Source organism: Cryptomeria japonica, chromosome 1 (genome assembly GCF_030272615.1).
Source record: "Cryptomeria japonica chromosome 1, Sugi_1.0, whole genome shotgun sequence".
Taxonomy (NCBI): Eukaryota; Viridiplantae; Streptophyta; class Pinopsida; order Cupressales; family Cupressaceae; genus Cryptomeria; species Cryptomeria japonica.
In genome coordinates this window covers 447424880-447444140 of record NC_081405.1, presented here as the reverse complement: position 1 = coordinate 447444140, position 19261 = coordinate 447424880, and the positions used below count along the sequence as shown (strand labels likewise).

At 36.1% G+C, this 19261-nt stretch overlaps 1 protein-coding gene across 1 annotated transcript in view; it reads right to left on the bottom strand.

The window, feature by feature from the left end:
- Positions 1–19261, bottom strand: part of LOC131064527 (callose synthase 3) — a 124711-nt gene that overhangs the window by 91003 nt on the left and 14447 nt on the right. The window contains exon 3 of the mRNA XM_057998674.2: positions 3203–3327. Coding sequence (XP_057854657.2) covers positions 3203–3327 — 125 coding nt within the window. The remainder of the gene's footprint in view (positions 1–3202; positions 3328–19261) is intronic.

Here is a 19261-nt window from a genome sequence, read left to right as displayed (position 1 = left end):
TTGTGCAACCTAAAGTAAAACAAAAAGAAATCCTTGTGCCTTGGTCTCTTGTATTATGCATATGCACTAAAATTCAAATTTTAAGCCATAGATTTCATTTCTTATAGTACCATCAGAGTTAGAATTCCTCTCATTTAAATTTTTTAAAGTTTGAAGGTGGCATTTTATCTTTAAATTATGTATTACTGATAGTTAGATTAGGATTTCCTCTTTTGTGTATCCTCTGCTTTTGTGCTTCGTGCAAACTTGAATAAGAAAAACAAAAGCATTTTTTATTTTTTTTAAACTAAGATTGAAGAACAAAGATTCTGATTTTTGTGTATCATCTACCTATTCGTTTTGTGCAACCTAAAGTAAAACAAAAAGAAATCCTTGTGCCTTGGTATCTTGTATTATGCATATGCACTAAAATTCAAATTTTAAGCCATAGATTTCATTTCTTATAGTACCACTATGAGTTCTCACAGCCAAGAGTGACAATGAGGATCAAGGAATTGGGAACCTAAATAGTGTCGTTGACTACGAGAATCAAAGTACAATATTAGGGTTGATGAAAGAGGGGCAGCACTAGACCATGGAAATAACATTTTTGTGACCTTGAATTTTAAGGCAGCATAACAAGAGTTAATGCATTCTGCTCCTTCACATTCCAGGTAAAGGTGATGGGGCCTGTAACCTTGTGTCACTTAAACAAAGGACAAAGATAAATAAAGTGTGGGGTATCAATGAAGACAAACCACCTGGTAGGCATGCCAATGAAAGGTACTAGCACTTTCCAAGAGATACAATGTCCTCTATTTTGAAATTTTCATCTACTACAGCAAAGCCTAAGGGGAAACGTACGGTAACAAATTTTACTCCCAAACTAATGGCAAAGTTCTTTAATGTTCAAATGAGAAAAAGGTATATGATGTCATGGTAAATTCTTCTTTTCCTATGGCATTCCATTCCATGTTGCTCCCTCTCCTAATTATAAGGAGATGTGGATAGGATTATTAAAAAAAGGCCTTCATATGTGCCACCAAGAAAGATAAAACTAAGTACCACAATCTTGGATAAGAACTATTCCAAGATCAAAAGCTACATGGGTCAAATGCATGCAACATTGTTAGGGATGAGTAGATAGACATTTGGTATCATCCATTCATCGATATCATAATGACATGTATAGATGGCCCTTATTCCTTAAGGTCGTTGATTGTTCAAGGCACCACAAGGATGTCAATTAACAATTTCAAATCCTTTGAGATGCTATTTGAAGAGATTTGCCCTAAGAATGTGGTGCAAGGGGTGATAGCCACAACCTATGCATGCAATGTAGGGGGAAGTTGGTTGAGGTGACATAAAAACATCTATGGTGGACTCTTTGTTTTGTGCATGCCATGTACAATCCATTCAAGGCCATGGGGGAAAATCAAATGGATCAAACAAGTGGTTCTTGATGCTAGAGATATATAAATGTTTATCTGCAACCACCACACATCGCATGCACCATTTTTAACCTTCTTGAATAAGGAATTGTTGAAACATATAAAGAACAATTGTGTCATGCTTCAATCTCTTGGAGAGAATGCTTGAATTGCAAAAGGCATTGAAACTAATGGTCATGACAAAAGAGTGGAACCGATAGCCCAATTCTAAGTCACGGCAAGGAAAGCAACTAAAGGAGATTATGAAGAACAACATTTTTTGGGTTGATGCAAAATACATTGAATGAATCATATCACCAATTTTCATAGACATCAAACTGGGGATGCTAAATCTCCAAACCTCAACGAGGTGTATGAGTGCATTCACAACATGCTTAGCCATATGAATGTTGTTGGACAAACCAAATAACCCATCCTGCAGTTCTATAATGCACACATTCAACCTATCATTCAACAAAGGTGGCAGAAGCTCAACACTCCCTTACATGTGTTTGCGTATGCATTGAACCCAAAGTGTTACATGCAAACACTCACCAAATTTTCCCTTGTGGCAAATGTTGAGGTGCAAGCAAGGTTCATGAATGCAATTCAGAAGATGTACAGTGCTAAGGATGCTACCACCATTCATACTAAATCAACCATATTTGCCTCCCATGAATATGGACTATGCATGGGCCTCATTCGTTCACGACCACACTAGCCATATGCCTCTTGTCCCAAATTTCTAGTTATTTTGTTCCTAAGAGGAACAAGTCTACATATAGCTTCATCTAGTCTATTGAGACAAATAGGCTTACCTTTGAATGGGCAGAGAAGCTTGTAGTTGCACACAAAACCTTGCATTTGATTGACTACAACATGCTTGCTACAAGGAGTGTCTAGCAACACAATGGGATGCAGAGCGAGAGAAACCAACACAAAATGACAATAATGCATCACAACTAGGGTTGGTTGGTGTCTTCTTGGAGGAGCTTAAGCTAGATGGCTCTAGTAGTTCCAGAGATGAGAAGCTTGCCACAACTTTTAGAGAAGATGATTTGAACAATTTGTGAACCATATTTTAGTTTTAAATGTGATCATTATATTGACACTTTAAATATAATAATATATTAATATTCAGCATTTTTCATTGTTCAATCCGTTGTGTTTACTATTTGGTAGTTTACAAGTATCAGATGTTATTTCTTGTACATTTTTAAGTAGCTAATTTTTAGAGTACTGTACCTTGCTTTTCCTGCTGTCCTCCCACATTCCTAAATTTAGGCCCTTGGTTCCCCCACACCCCATTCTAAAACTCCGTGGAACTATGGTATAAACCATCAGCTCCATATGCTACATTTTCCTCAAGCTAAGTACCCTACAGAACCAATGGATTCTTTCAATCTTTAATAAACCATCAGCTCCATATGCTACATTTTCCTCAAGTGATGTACCCTACAGCAACAATGGATTCTTTCAATCTTTAAGGAGCTCATCTTTTTCTTCTTTCACATTAAGCTATCACTAAGGCAACCAAGGGCACCTCAATCCCATACCGTAAATCAAGTATACCAAAGAACAAACTCTTCCAAGAATCAAGCACTTTTCAAAGTGAAATGATCAATTATGATTTGTAAATTGTAACATGATAATATTTGTTTGTGTTTAATTTTTAAACTTTGATGAATTGTGGAGCTCAGAAAAGTTGAAGGCACGCCAGATTTTGTGTAGCAGAATGCAACAAGCAATGTTAAGAAAAAGAAAGTCAAATGTTTATATGGTGTAAACTGTACCGATCTGCAGCTTCATCTGCTGCATCCAGTGCCTTAACATATTGATCATAGTATCGATGATAAAAGCTTTGCATTTCTCTAGCATCACTTTTTTTCTTCCTCGCAATCATGGTTGCATCAGCATCCTGCAATTAAATATCCCATAAAATATCTAGGTTATTGAGGAACAAAAACAAAAAACTGTAAAACATACCATACTCATGAAAATATATTTTTCTAGAAGACTTAACAGACTTCTGTAAATCAGAGAGGAAAAGGAGAGGATATAACATTTAACATGCGTAACAAATCATAAAAAGTTATGGATATGAGACTCAGCAGCTGCTTGTTCTTCAAACAAAGCCAAGGCTAGGTAAGAAAATTATGATATTTTCAAGAAAGAGATAACAAAATCGAATAATACTGAGTAGGTTGGAGAAAAGATATGTAAACATTGTAAACGTTACAAACATCAAAGTAAGATACAAAAAAGATGGCATGCATCATTAGACCTGAAATATGCTATAGAAAATGCAGAAGCTATGGCTCAAATCAATATCTTTTAAGTAAAAATCTGTAAAAAGAATCATATTAAATGAGAGTACTTGCTCTCACAGTCCCATGGATCATCATATATGGCCTATTGAGATAGCGTGCAAATTACCAATCTTCTCATTAACCGTTATAGAAGGAATTCTTGATAATCATAATCAGTTCTGCCAGAAGTAGAAAGCATTCATTCATTATCCAATATAGACCAAAACTGTTAGAATATGAAATCAGACCAGAAAAGTATATGAGAGAACAGGAAACACTTAAATTTGCAGATTCAAACTGCTTCCGAAAAGGATTGATAATGGCTGAAAAGTTCCCAGATTTATTAGAAACATCCAAGAGGGTTTATGTAAATAAGTGGAAACATATAACTAGATGGTTTGCTCATCAGCTAAAATAGATGCACCACCAGGATTAGCTATGATGTCACATTTCCCAAGTAGGAATAGGAAACTACAAGATGTCAGATTCAGAACAAATGAAGATCCCAGTCTCCAAATTGAACACCATAGCAAATCAATTTTCTAATTGTTACCCCAAACTTTAACAGTGGAATTTTCACATAGAATTATGACTTTGTGTCATTCGAGTCTAAATGAAATCAATAATCTCCATGAATCAATTTCTCTCAGCTCTGATCAGCCATATTTGAAAATTCAAGATTGCAACTGTCCCGTTCAAGTCTGTCTATCAATCTACTCATTGTTTTACAGTTCACTGCAATTCCACCTTAAGTCTCAAAATTCATTTAAAAAAAAAATTAAATATATTCTAGTAACAATTCCACATGCAATTTCCAAAAATACAAATTGGCAGTAGTTGTCATGAATACCATCATTCAATTCAATACTTGAATAAGTACATGCTTATATCCAAGGGTCCACCAAAATCAATCTTAAGTAAAAGGTGTGAGTTGGTGAGCCTGGCTTTGCATCGCACTTCTGCATATGTACAATTGCACTCACAAGTCTGAAAGCTTTCCGAAGAAGTTGTAATCCAAATAACCCCCATTATTATAAGGCTGGTGGACTGCAGACTGCATTTCTCAATTATACTTGCACATCCAAGGGTTCAAACTTCAAAGCCCCAAAATCTAGCCTTCAATATTGTAAAGCACCAACACAAGTCCAAGTTCATATTGCATTTCAACTGTAAGATTGCCAGCATGGATCTACATGTCCAAAATAGATTCATCACAATTATAAAGTACTAGAAAATGTTAGAGAAGCAACAGTTATAGAGCATCTTGACATCTGTGCATTTCTCATTGGAAGCCTGAAAGTCCAGTTTTCCTCCCTTTCAAAAAAATAGGTATGGGTCAAAGATAGACAAACTGAGAGTAACATGTCATGTGCAAATGCAAGTTTGCACACCAAGCCCAAATCCACACATTTTCCCACCATACCGTGATTTGACAAACATCACATAATTTTCCATTTACCTCAATCTTTCTTGGTAATATTACCCATTCCAAATGCAAATCACACTTTGACTCTTACATGCACCTCCAAAACTTTTGTTCAGAGCTCAATTAACACAGCATTGTAGTCATCAATTTCACTTTCCAAGCTCACATCTTCCTGCTTACAGATACTCAATAATCATCAGCTCTTCCTCTTGCTTAAGCTGCAGGAGTTCCACAATTCAAAGCTTATGTGCCTTGTCTGCAATCCTCCACTGCAAATCTTATCAGAGTGGCATCCTTAGGATTTTCAATAACTTGAACTCCATTAATGAAGTACAAGTTCAAGGTTTAGAGGTTAGAATTTGGTGGCATCAATTGTGGAGAAGATTTCTGATACTGAAATTGACCACCTTGATTTGAAAGATCTCAAAGAACATTGTGACAACTGGCAGAGTTGCCCATCTATCATAAATCTTAAAACTCAAGTTTGGTTGTGAAAGCAACTCCTTTTTCACTGCTTTGCAATGCAGAATTGGTACTTGTGGTTAATGAGAGTAATGATCCTTAAAAACACAAAGTACAATCACTGGACAAGTCTGATGCATTTCAGTTCCATCACCGTGGAGGATCTTTTAATTTTCGTTCTTCAAGGTTGTCATAGAGATAACTGTTGCTGATGTGCTGTCCCTTTGGAATACAGATTCAAACATATGTGGGAACAGTGTCAAAATTGATTAGTTACACCGAGGAAAATGTTGCCAAACACCTTGTACAGAAGATAATTAGTTAAAAAGATGTAACATGATAATTCTCTTACGTAGGATAACAGAAACAAATTTTACTCTCCTTGTCCCCCCTGTGGATATTCAGACTCGTCCACTAAGTCCTCAATATTGTGCAAAAATATTATTGGCTTGAAATTAACTGATGCCATATATGGCCAATTAATGAATGTGCATGAGACCAGCAAATTCAAAACGACATCATTTGTCATATACTATCTCCTCAGGGTAAAAAAAAGGTTAGGATTCAATCACCTAGGGAACTCAGATGCTGAAATTCCCACATACGACTGCTTCCTCCAATTGCAGTACGATCAATGCTCTTCTCAATTTCAAAAAGGGAATGAAGCCTGTGTCATTACAGTCATCATATGAACTCAAAGGTTATTTTAGCTAGTGTTGCCCCAGGAAAGAATATCTGCAATCAGTAAGTGGGTAGGCTAGTTAATCTGATTTCCCACCTATATCTCCATCAGGCTATGTAGTTTTGAGAAGTGTTCCCTACATGCTTCCAACATACATGGATAATGGCAATTTACTGCCATAATTTGAAGGCAATTGCTAGATATATATTTGTTTCTGGTGGGAAGACATAAGATGGGTCAAATTCCCCAAAAACATTGTGTTTTAATATTACAAGAAGGTACTGATATCTAAGGAGCTTGTCTGTATGTGCAGATTCAACATTAGGACTAGCTAACCTTGTCCCAATTCTGATGCAAGAAGAAATTTTGTAGAAATTGTTAGAAACTATGTCACAAGGTTTGCCAATTTTAATCCATGAAGTTCAAATTTTGAAAAACTTAAAAGAATTCAAAAAATCATTTCCATTCACCCCTAAATTTTGTACTGAAAAACTTAAGGTTTTTTAATTAAAATGTATTTTTTAAAGGTGTCTTTGATAAGGGTTTTCTTAGCTTGTGTACGTTTGTCTTCACTTCTGCAAATCATTGACAGTTCACACCTGCATTTTTTTAATATTAAAAAACAGTGCTTTTCACAGCTTGTTGGCTCTAGACATGATGAAGTTGCTGCTCATTATTGAAAAGTTCGACTCAAGACTATCGATTAGAAGCAATACAATTAGGGATAATCGATGGGATCCGAGTCATATTGCCAAAGAATTGGGAAGAGCCAAAATCCTTATTGCTCAATTAAGAATTATCTCTCATCAACTTTGATGTGAAACAGGGTAGTGGAATGGGCCTAAAGAAGCATGGGAAGAAAGGGTCTGTACTTTTGCACTACAAAGGAAGTGGAATCAGAAAAACACTTTATTATGGAGTGTGATGCCTTCCGGGACATCAGGGACAAACACGTCATTATCTTGACAGCTGGTTATTGGTATAGTTTATTCAGCCAGGGGACTATTCAGAAGTTGGGGGAGCACATTATCACCTTGAATTGGAAAAGGATTGAAATACAGAAGTCGAAAATGGCAAGGCCAGTTGTCCCATAGGCTATTTTTAGCCTGATGGACATTGAAAGTTATTCATTATTGATTTATATGGGTAGCTGGGTAAAAGAGTAAGAAACTTGACATAAGTGGCGAGCTTGTCAGGGCTAGCATAGAAGCATAGATGACACCTACAAGAGGCAAAGATGGCCACATATCTACATTTCATTTTCAAAGTTTTGTTTAACTTTTTCTTTTATTGTGTTCGTCGTTGTTTTCTTTCTGAGGTTTTGATTTTTTATTATTATTTCTTTTTTCTTTTTCAATTTAATACCTTAAATTTTAAAATATGATGATTATTTTTTAATACTAACATTGATTACATTAAAACTTAATGTTTAAAATGTTAAATTTCAATTTTAGAATATTAATATATTTAAAATTTAACATATTTATAAAATTACAACAGGTAAATTCAATTTTAAAATTTATTAATATTTTAATATTTTTAAATTTAAAATGATATTATTTTATTTTTAATAATATCCTATATTTATATTTAAATATTTATAAAGTTATATCAGTTGAATTTAATCTTCTTCCAAAATTTTTTGCCAAATTAAATCGGAATTTTATCTTTGCCAAACTATAGGTTAGAAGTAATGACACGTTAAAATTTTAGGGCAATTGAGCCAACATATACAAAGTCCAAAAAAGAGACAATAGAAGAGACCAAATGAAAATGTTGTCTTTAATGCACTCTTGCTACCATGTTGTGTGACAAGTGAAAAACAAAGGGAGCACGCATTCACCAATCAAACATTCTTGCACTGGAGAACTTTGAATGTTCATAAGGAGATCAGACGTCCATCTCAGACAAGAAATATGAGGTGTTAAATGTAACAACAAAATTTCCTCGTACTGTTCGTCATATCTTGCATTGGCCCTTTTGAAATGATAGGTGATGATGGTGTTGCTCTTTCAACTAAATCCTAGCTATAAACATGTGACATCACTAGTCTTTGATCATGCTTGCTTTGTTTCATCGTCAAAAATTCCATGCTTTGTTGAGAGGTTCTCCCCTCTCTAAGATATTAATATTTGTGCATGGCACTTAGGTTTGCCCTCTAGTTATCGTTATATATCTTTTCTGCTTGGTGTCAAGCTTCTTTTTACTTTTCATAATGTAAGTCCTTTTACTTTTGTACCTCTATGTTTATAACCTAAAGTACTTCACAAGACCTATTATCCTACTTTTGGTTATTTTATGAACAATATTAATATAATTTATTAGTTTTCTTCCTTTTGTAAGTTCAATGAGTATGCATCGATTCCTCTCCCTAACCATATAACTAGGGCACTAGATAAATAGCCAACTATTGAAACTATATAACTGAATCACCATGTATCATTTACCAACCGATTGGTTCTTTTTGAGCTAACATTTCTCTATCCTCTCTTCCCAATGGCTCCACAATTACTTGCCTATTTTAAGGATTATGTTTCAATGGGAGAAATCCTTCACCCAAAAATCCTACCAAGCCTAACAAGTAAGATTTCGAACTTAAGGTTTACATTCTCACACTCAAAGGATATTTAGCTGATGCCTCATATCTTAGTTTACATTCTCACACTACAAGGATATTTAATTGATGCCTCATATCTTGTTCAAGCTCTCTCCTTCCATCTTTAGGTCATTCAATTTCCTTAACTTCTATCCTAGTCTATTGTTTAAAAGAAGTGTAAGCATCATCATAGTAGATCACCACTACTCCGTTGACTTATGCCAACCAAGTCACTTAGGTGAATTGCTCCTCTAATTAAGAAAATGATTGAAAGAGGGAAGTGGGTAAAAAAAACAGTTGTGTGAGCTTCAAAAGTTTAGTATACACGTGAATGAAGTTATAACAAATCAATATTTGGATCTTGTATGATAAAGCTATCGAATTCAAATACACTTCTAACATGTACAAAATGGCAACATACATTAAAAGTCCACTTTCATAGAATCTTAGAATTATTGTATTTTGGCTCGTTATGTAATGTCCCCTTCTAAGGAGTAGCCAGAAATGACCCATTTAGCCTACTTAATTCCTATAGGCTAATTTCAAGGTAAATAAAGAAATTAATTAATTAATTAAATAAGTTGTCCAATAAAGAAAATTTTACAAAAGACTTTAATTAATTTTATAGTGAATTAAGTGAATTAAAAAGGAAAAAATAAAAAGTCACTTTATAAAGGTGCTTTAATAAAATATTTTAAGTGAGAAATTAAAAGGTCCCTTTGGGAAAGTTCCATTGAAAAAAATAAAAGAAAGGATTTAAGAGCTCATTTGCTCATGCTTTCTTATTTTCTCTATTGTGGAGTTTGTAAGTTCTTGTTGGAGCAAACCCTAGGACAAAAACACTCAGGATTCGGTTTTGGAAGTGAGAGATCTACTCTAGCTAGTTGCAGGTGGAATCACTCAGGTTTCACGCAAGGATTAAATGATTGAAGAATTAATAATTTGTTAAGTCTTGGAGGCATGACAAATTATCAGAGTATTTATAAAAGGTTTCCAAGATGGGAAATTGGATGCCATATTTGAAGGATTTTGTTGGTGTGAAGTTTAGTCTTGGCTAGGCATTAAACAAATTTATGTTGGTCATGGAGTTTGAGCAGGTTAATGAGTATACTTTTGGTCACCATTACAGACCAAGCTGGAAATGGGAAGAGAGGAGCAGGCCAAAGGTTTGGTTCAGGCATATAGTGGCGTTGGGAATTAATTGTTGGCCCTTCCTTCACGGCTGGTTGGCCATTAAAGTTGCAGGGAACAAATAGCATAGTTGATTGGACAATTGAGGTTTGAGGGTGGTGTGAGTCTATGGCAGGTTGGTGCGGAGACTTTGACCACCATTGTGAACCCTTGGCATGAGGATCCGAGCTACAATACCCCAGCAGCATCCCCTTGCAGTTTGTTGTTCATTCTATGATAAAAAATTGATATTAAATGTTATTTTCCAGCTTCTCCAGTGGATGATCATCAATGATCTGTGAGGTCCGAATTTCAGATGTATTTTATCTCTTTAATCTTCTTATATGACAGCAGTCTATTGCATAAAATATTGTTGTTATTCTAAATAGTGTAGCTGTTCCTTATCTTGTTGATGAATGCCAAAGTATAGTTCTAAATGTTATGTGAGATGACTGCACCATAAACCCATAAAATCAAGCATCACATAAACTTGCAAATCAGAAAACTACACATCAGGATATACACAAACCGTTTGACCAAATGGTCATCTATCAAACCATGAGAAAAGTAAAAATTCTTGCATAAAAGTTGGCTTGGGTCCTTACAATGGTATCAAAGCAAATGATTTTGCCAGCCTGTAAGGTTATGTGACAAGTTAATGACCAAAATTAATTCATGAATCCAGAGGATACAGAATATATCACTTACAAGAGAGACATCTTCTAAGATATATCCCAAAGGAGTAGGTATGGGTGATCGAAATGAACAACAGAACTCTAGTACTATGGAAATTTTACATGATTTGGCTAGAGGACAGCGGCAATTGGTTCAGTTAATGATTCAAATGATGCAAACCATACATAGCAGAAATCAGGGTGATCATGGGAACAATGGCAATAACGGAAACAATGGCAACCACAGAGAGAGAAGCAACACTAATTTTTCAGTCAAAAACTCCAAGACAGCCAGTAGAACAACTCCTAGACCTTTAATGCTTAAATTCCTAGAAGCACCACCAAGAGAACAACTAGGATAGTAGGAAGGCAATGAAGGTTGGGCAAATTATTTGAGGGAGTATCAATCTTTGGTTAATGAATTTCATGCAGCCATGTCCTTAGCAGACTTTTGTCAAATGAAGTACAGAAATAGACCCAGAAGAGATAGACGACAATAGTCTAACAGGGAGTTACAACAAAGAATGGGTAAATTGACCATTCCCAGCTTTGGTGGTTCTAGCAAGTGCACTACATGTTCATGGGTCCAAAAACTATATACATACTTTCAGCTTAACCCCATGATAGAGACGGAGGCCATCAAGTACACCAAACTTCATCTAGGTGCTCATGAATGTTGCTACGATGGGTTAGTAACATTAGGGCATGACAGTATCACTTCATATGTTGATTTTACATAGAGGTTGATTGACAAATTTGATAAAATGGACCCTGAGCTACTACAATTTAGAGAGTTGGCACAGTTAAGACAGGTGCATTTAGTTGACTCCTACATATCCAAGTTCCAGGAACTCTCAGTCATGGTCACATGTTTCTGAGCATACGTTTATTGTTCTGTTTATGGAAGGGTTGTCAAAACCACTTTGTGGTTAGGTCAAAGCATTTGATCCAGATACCTTGCAGGATGCCATCAAGAGGGCTAGAAAAATAGAAAGTTTAGCTCCTAAAAACAAAATTGCAACACAAACCATTTCCACCACAGAAAATTAAGAAACCTTTCTAAAAGAAATGGCCAAAGAGAAAGAACATGGATGATGAGGTTAGAAATGAACTACGTGGGAAAAAGTTGTGTTTCTCTTGCAAAGAACCTTGGGAGCCTGGTCATAAATGTTTAGGAAAAGGAAAGGTTCATTACATAGAGGTGGTTTCAGATGGTGGTGAGGGGAAGATGGGAGGAGCTACTGGCATTGAGCAGAATGACTCAAATGGGGAACTAGCAAAAATGGAGGGACATCCATTAGAGGAAGAATGTCATGGCCCTGCCAAGAAAAAGATGTCAATAAACAGGAGAATCGTCTTATTTATAAGACTTCACAATTTTCTTTATGAACTAATTATCTTCATGAGAAAGATAAGAAGGCAGCGATCAATGTTAAGGGACTGTACTACATTCAGCAGTGATTCTATTAACAAACAGCGATGATTAGTATACAAACAAAACAGCGCTCATGTTATGTGTTAAGCAACAGTTAATTAATCCCAGAGATTAAAATATTCAAAAATCCTAAACCAGCAATTAAAAAATATAGAAAAAAGGCAGCTTTTGGTCTTGAAGCATTATCATTAAGGATCAGACTTGAAGAGGCATTGTTAAGAAAGGTTGTGACCGTTCTTTAAGGTCAGCAACTTCCAAAAGTTGTCTCTTCAAAGAGACATGAAGATATAAAAGGTAGAAGACCGCGATGGAGGAAGCCATCAAGCAATCAACCCAAGCAACATCAATACTCATAAAAGAGAAGATCAGTTTATAAGACATCAGCAATCAAGCATATAGATCGATCAGATCAGAGATTACTATATATTGCAGACAATAGCGATCTTATGATTCTTATCCATCTGTGATATGTAACATGGTGATGTTTTATAGATAATTCCTCACATAATGATAAAGGCAATAATGTGTAGATAACATGATAGTATATTTGATATATAATCTCTCTTATATGTATGTATGCAATATGATAATATATTTTACTCTCGCATACATAATTAGATTCCTTAATTTATTCATCAAACTGCTGCAAGCAACCATGCGGAGGTGAGGAAGGGAATACAAGGAGGGAGAACTGATATGAGATTCGCTTCTAAGTATGCCACCTCATGATGGATGGTTGGCGACCTGCCACATGGGCCAATGGGGGGCAAGGTATACCCCGCCCTTGGGCTTAGATGAGAGGGATACTCCAGGCACCCTATTGCGGTTTCCCCTCAAACCTCTACAATGGTTGATTGTTGGATGAATTTAAAGAAGTCTTAATCAAAGGTGGCACAATTAGGGAGGGCAAAGACAAGCTTCCCCACTAAGTACGCCACCTCATGATGGATGGTTGGCAGACTACCACATGGGGCCAAGGGGGATGGTAAATCCGCTCTTGGGCTTAGTGTGAGGGTTTCTTCAGGCACCTTATCATGTCTCCTCATCCAAGCCCTATCATGGTTGAACTCCAATAATAAATTATAGATATTGTATGATTTCTTGATGGCTATTAGTATGATTTCTTTAAATTAAGATGGGTATGAATATACACGTGCCATATGTTATTTGTTCTTAACCCTAGTAGAAATGATTGATTTAATGAATTACATTTTCGATAATTGTCTAACATGATTGTAGGATCTCAACCAGGATCTATCTTGCTTAAACCTTTTTTGGGGTAAATTTATATCTCTAACTATATTACATTTCTTGTTTATTGAACTTGCGATTCTAGGGAAAAATTTAGGGCAATCTCAAAAAGGAGACATTACAAAGAAAAGGGAGGAATCATCAGTACCCAATCTAGTACTCCTAGGTATAATTTAATCAGCATAAGAGGAGTCTTACAAGGTGAGCAAGTTATAGTTCTAATTGACAGTTGGGCAACCCACAACTTCATTGATGAGGCTTTGGTGGCCAAGAGGAGTCTACAAACAAGACTTTGATGGCTTCAATGTGATGGTTGCATGGCTTCACCATGACTTGTACTAGGTCCTACAATTGAGCATAGAATTGAGTAACTATACAGTGACTACTGATTTTTATTTAGTGGGCATTAGGGAGACCAATGTAGTTTTGGGAGTTGAATGGATACACTATTTGGAGAAGTACTCGCAAAAATTTTAGACCATGGAACTGAAGTTTAGAGTGGATGGGAAAAAAAGTAATCATAAGGGGTATGTCCAATGGTACACCTAGAATCGTGACTGTTGAGAGGATGGGGAGCATGTTCAAAAATGGTGATGTTGCTTGACCCCTTCTAATGGTGATGAACAATATCATGTGGATATCCAATCCGTTTTGAATAAGCATAGTGTGGTTTTCAGTGACATTCCTCTTGGGAGACCTCCTATCAAGGGTTTTGAGCATGCAATTGAGCTAGAGGAGGGCTCTAAGCTTGTTACTACTACTTATCCGCATCCAAAGAGAGTCAAAGAGGAGATTGAGACAAAGATCAAGGAGTTATCGGATATCAAGCACATCAATCCTATCTCAAGTCCCTTTGCTTCTTCAATTGTCCTTGTGAAGAAAAAGGATGGGACTATGCGGATGTGCATTGACTATCATGCACTTAATAAATAAAACCAACAAAAATAGGTATCCAATTCCCAAAATTGATGAGTTGTTGGATGAGGTGCATGGTGCAGTCTGTGTTTCAAAGATTGATCTTTGTTCCTGGATACCATCAAGTCCGAATTTAGGAGCAAGACATTCACAAAACAGCATTCAGATATCATTATGGTCACTATGAGTTCTTGGTCATGCGCTTTGGTTTGACCAATGCTCCTGCTACCTTTTAGTCTTGCATGAACCACATTTCAATAAGAAACTGCAAAAGTTTTTTCTGGTATTGTTTGATGATATTCTTTGCTACAGCAAGACTTGGGAGGATCATGTCAAGCACCTTGATGAGGTGTTGGGTATCATGGAGGAATAATCCTTGTTTTCCAAAGCTTCCAAATGCATGTTTGGATTGACAAAGATACTTTACTTGGGGCATGTGATCAATGTGGATGGAGTGAAGGTCCATAAATAGAAGATACAAACCAGATTGGATTGGCCTCCACCAAAGACATTAATAGATTTGATCCTACGTCTTATGCAGTTACTACAGGAGCTTTGTGAAGGGGTTCTCTCAGCTTGGTAAACCTCTTACAAATCTCACTAAGAAGAGAGCTTTTAAATGGACGAAGGAGGATCAACGCACATTAGATAAACTTAAGGAGGTAATGAGCACTTGTCCTATTTTGGCATTACCTATTTTCTCTCAAATTTTTGTTTTGGAGTGTGATGCTTCAAGTGAGGGGATTGGAGTAGTACTTAATCAAAATAAGAACCCCATTGCCTATGAGACCAAGAAGCTTCGTGATGCAGAGATATTGTATTCCATCTATGATAAGGAGATACTTGCCATCATGCATGCGTTGGCAAAATTCAGACAGCATTTGGTAGGTAGAAAATTGGTGGTTAGAGCAGATCATAATAGTTTGATTTTCTTCTCAGAGCAAAAGGACTCGAATGAGTGACAATAGAAGTGGATCAGCAAAATTCAAGCATATTGTGGAAGGGAACAAGAATATTGTGGCACATGCTCTTTCCAAGAAACCCACTATATGCTCTTGGATAGAGATTTCAACTGATTGGAAGGCTCATCTTTTAGTTGATTATTCCAAAAACACCTTTGCATGTGAGTTGATGGATTGCAAGATTCAAGATGACAGGCACAGGGTGGTAGATGAGGTCATTTACTACAAGGACAGAATTTATTTGGTGTCTTAATCAAAGTTGAAGGAGAAAAATTTGAGGGCCACTTATAACACTCTCCTTCCAGGACATCCTAGTTATTTCAAAACCTATTGGCAGATCGAAGAAAGAGTCTCGTGGAAGGGTCTCAAAGATGATGTCTTGTGTCATGTTCATGAGTATATGACTTGTTAACAGAAAAAGTTATACTTTCCCAATGGATCTATTGCATCCTTTAGCCATCCCTGAGCTGAAGTGGGAAAGTATATCCAAGGATTTTATCTAGGTATTTCTAGAGTGTAGAACAAAGATTATATCTATGTAGTAGTTAACAAGTTGAGCAAATATGCATATTTCTTTGCCATATCATAGAAGTACAAGGCACCTCAAGTTTCAGAGTTGTTCTTCAAAGAAGTGTTCAGACTCAATGGGTTATTGAAGAACATTGTTAGTGATCAAGATAGCAAATTTCTCAAAGTGTTTTGGCAAGAACTTTTCAAAGTGATTGGCATAGAGGTGACCCTAAGCACTAGTTACCACCCCCAAACAAATAGGCAAACAGAGATTGTTAACAAATGGGTGGAAGGGTACTTGTGCAATTACATTGCAGGGTAGTAGAAGGCTTGGATTAGGTGGTTACATTTAGCTATAATACCACCTACCATATGTCGATTGGGATGACTCCTTCCCGAGTGTCGTATGGATTTAGTGTTTGGGGACAACAAAACTCATAAGGCAAAGGATTGATTCAAGAGAGTCAGGACATCCTTAAGTCACTTAAGGATAATCATAATCTTCAAAGTACACGAAATCAGCAGAAGATTTATGCAAATAGGCACAAAGTTGAAAGAAGTTGAGGTGTAATACCCTTCCCATCTTTTTCTGGACTTGCATACTTCTTTGTGTGGACTTGACATTGTGTTGGTCGATGGTATCTTTTGTGTTTTGGATGTGGATCATTTTGTGGTGTTTAATTGTGCTTTAGACTTTTCATTGTTGCAGTGGATGTGATTTCGAGTAATTATCTTATGCTCAATTTTGGTGTGTCTATGATCATTCTAGACCAATGATGTGATGTATTGCTTCATGGTGATTTGATTATGTTGCTGCATTGAGATACATGCTTGTTTCCACGTGCCTAGATGATTGAGTTAGACCTGAGTTACCGATTCTTCCCCTTTGGCCTAGGTTCGGGTTCTGGTTCTTGCCCGGTCTTGGTTCTCCCCGGGTTCTCCTTGGGTTCCTCCCGGGTCCTTCCCAGGTGGTCGGGTTCCCTGTGGGTCCTGCGTCGCAGAACCCATAGGGAACCCGGCCACCTGGGAAGGACCCAGGTGGAACCGAGGTCGAACCCAAGAGGACCCGCGTGAACCCAGGCCCGTGGTTTCCAAAAACAGGGCCACGGGTCCAAAAAACAATAAAAAAAGACTTTTTAAAATAGTTTTTTTATAATAAAACTCTAATTCGCCCCTTTATGACTTTTTAAAAAAGACTTGAAACTAAAATATTATCTTTTTTGCAAATTATGAATATGATATTAGACTTTAGTTATTAGTTTACTGATTACATTTGCGATATATGAATATTTATTGGCATTGGCAATTAATAATTATGGATTTATCATTTATGATTTATCATTTATGTATGGAAAGCCACATTGTATATTTTATTTTTGTATGGATTCTATATATTGAACATATAAATATATATATGTGTGTGTGTGTGTGTGTGTGTGTGTGTGTGTGTGTGTACAGACGAATCCGTACCCGTACCCAAGATTTTATTTTTTTTGCCGAATCCGTACCCGTACCCAAGATTTTATTTTTTTGCCGAATCCGCGAATCCGAACCCGAACCGGTAACTTAGAGTTAGACCTATGGTGTGATTTAGGATTGCCAATTGAGAAATGTGGTTATAAATGTTGATTTGTTTAATGACTAGTATGGAATAAATGATGTTTACTAGATCAATTGATTTAAAAGTAATGAATCATATTTATGATATTTTATTTGATAAAATATCATGTTACTAATGATGTCGTGATGTTGACCTCATTCAAGGATTATAGTATATGCTCAGTATTGCAAAGGTAAAATATTGATCATGTTATTTAATGCAATTAATTAGATTAAATAGCTTTGATAGTGTTTAAGTGATAATTTGATATGAAAGGGATGATATCGTATCACTCATTGTGAGAGGCGTACGATGTTAAAAATTCCTCTTCAATGATTTGAGTTGATATATATATATATCTGTGTGTATGTGTGTGTGTGTTTTAGTGATTACAAGTACCAGGCATCAACTCCACCTGGCTTCATAGATCTAAGCATGCCTACATTCTCTGACAGTGGTTAATAGGAGATAGCACACTAGCCAAATTAGTTGAGCCTAAACGGGCAATTCCCTTGATTTTGCTCTTTTGATTATTTTAATGATTTTATGGTTGTGAGCCCCAACTACTGCAATTGGTAGCTTTCAAATACCCATTCATCATGTTGAGTCAGCCCATAATGACTGTATGAGCATAGTCAAACATATGTGTATTATTGTTATTTAATGTGCACATTAATAGTAATTTTGTACTTAAATACACGATGTCTTATTTATATTTGATATGATGTGAAGTAAATGATTATTCTTGGGGGTCATTTGAGAGTAATTGGCTTTATGAACCTAATTTGACACAATTACAATTATTATATTCCTTCTCCTAAAGTGAGTTTATATTGTGCAATTGGAGTCTTTTTTCAACACTTAGTGTATTCTTCCATGTTTTCTCCCAAAAACCTCTTCATGGCAAATTGGTGTGTTGATGGGCATGGATGATTTTGGAAAGGAAACATTGTGGGCTGTTAAAATATTCGATGTTATTAAACAATAGAGTGAGAGCTCTATATAAAGAATTTACAAGAGACAATCTTTCTAAAAAAAACAATCATAAAATGAAGCTGAAAATAGAAACTAACTAAAGACGACTAAGATGACTAAGATGACCATTGAAGAAACATTACAATATTCTAGTACCCCCCCTTAATGGTCATTGTCCTAACTACCCAGAGAAAAACCAAGAAGGCTGCCCCCTTCTTCTTAGAATGTTCTGTGACATCCTGTGACATGAGCCTGCCACTAACCCTGTCACTGAGATGAGCTTGCCACTAACCCTCCCAAAATCTAGAGAACTTCTAGATAACACAAATCATACACAAACTTTTGCAGATGAGAATGACACCCTAAAACAGAATGTAAGAAGCCATGATTTTTGAGGAAAAAATTGCCAAATCCAGAAACTGAAGTTTACAATGCATCATTTTTTGGAAAAAAAGGGTAAAAACCATAAGACAAAAACACATGTACCATGATTTTTGAGGATAAAATCAGGAAAAATTGATCAAAACCGGATAGTTTTTTTGGTGAAAAATCGATCAAAACCCAAGACACAATCCGAGACATGGATCAAAATTTCGTTTTTGAGAAAAAAACGGTAAAACCCTTTTTACAAAACGATTTTCAAGGCAAAAAATCACACAAAACCCACAATAATTTTTTATGGACAAAAACTATAAAACCCTCCCAGAATTTTTTAAGGGAAAAATTTATTCAAACCCATCAAAAAACTTTTTAAGGGAAAAAATTTAATAAAACCCATTAGAACATCTCTAGGCGACCAAACAAAGAGGCAGATTGTATGCCCTAGTCGCATTGTTGCAGGGAGATGAAGACATAGAACAAGGCTCAACCCCACGAAGCCCTAGA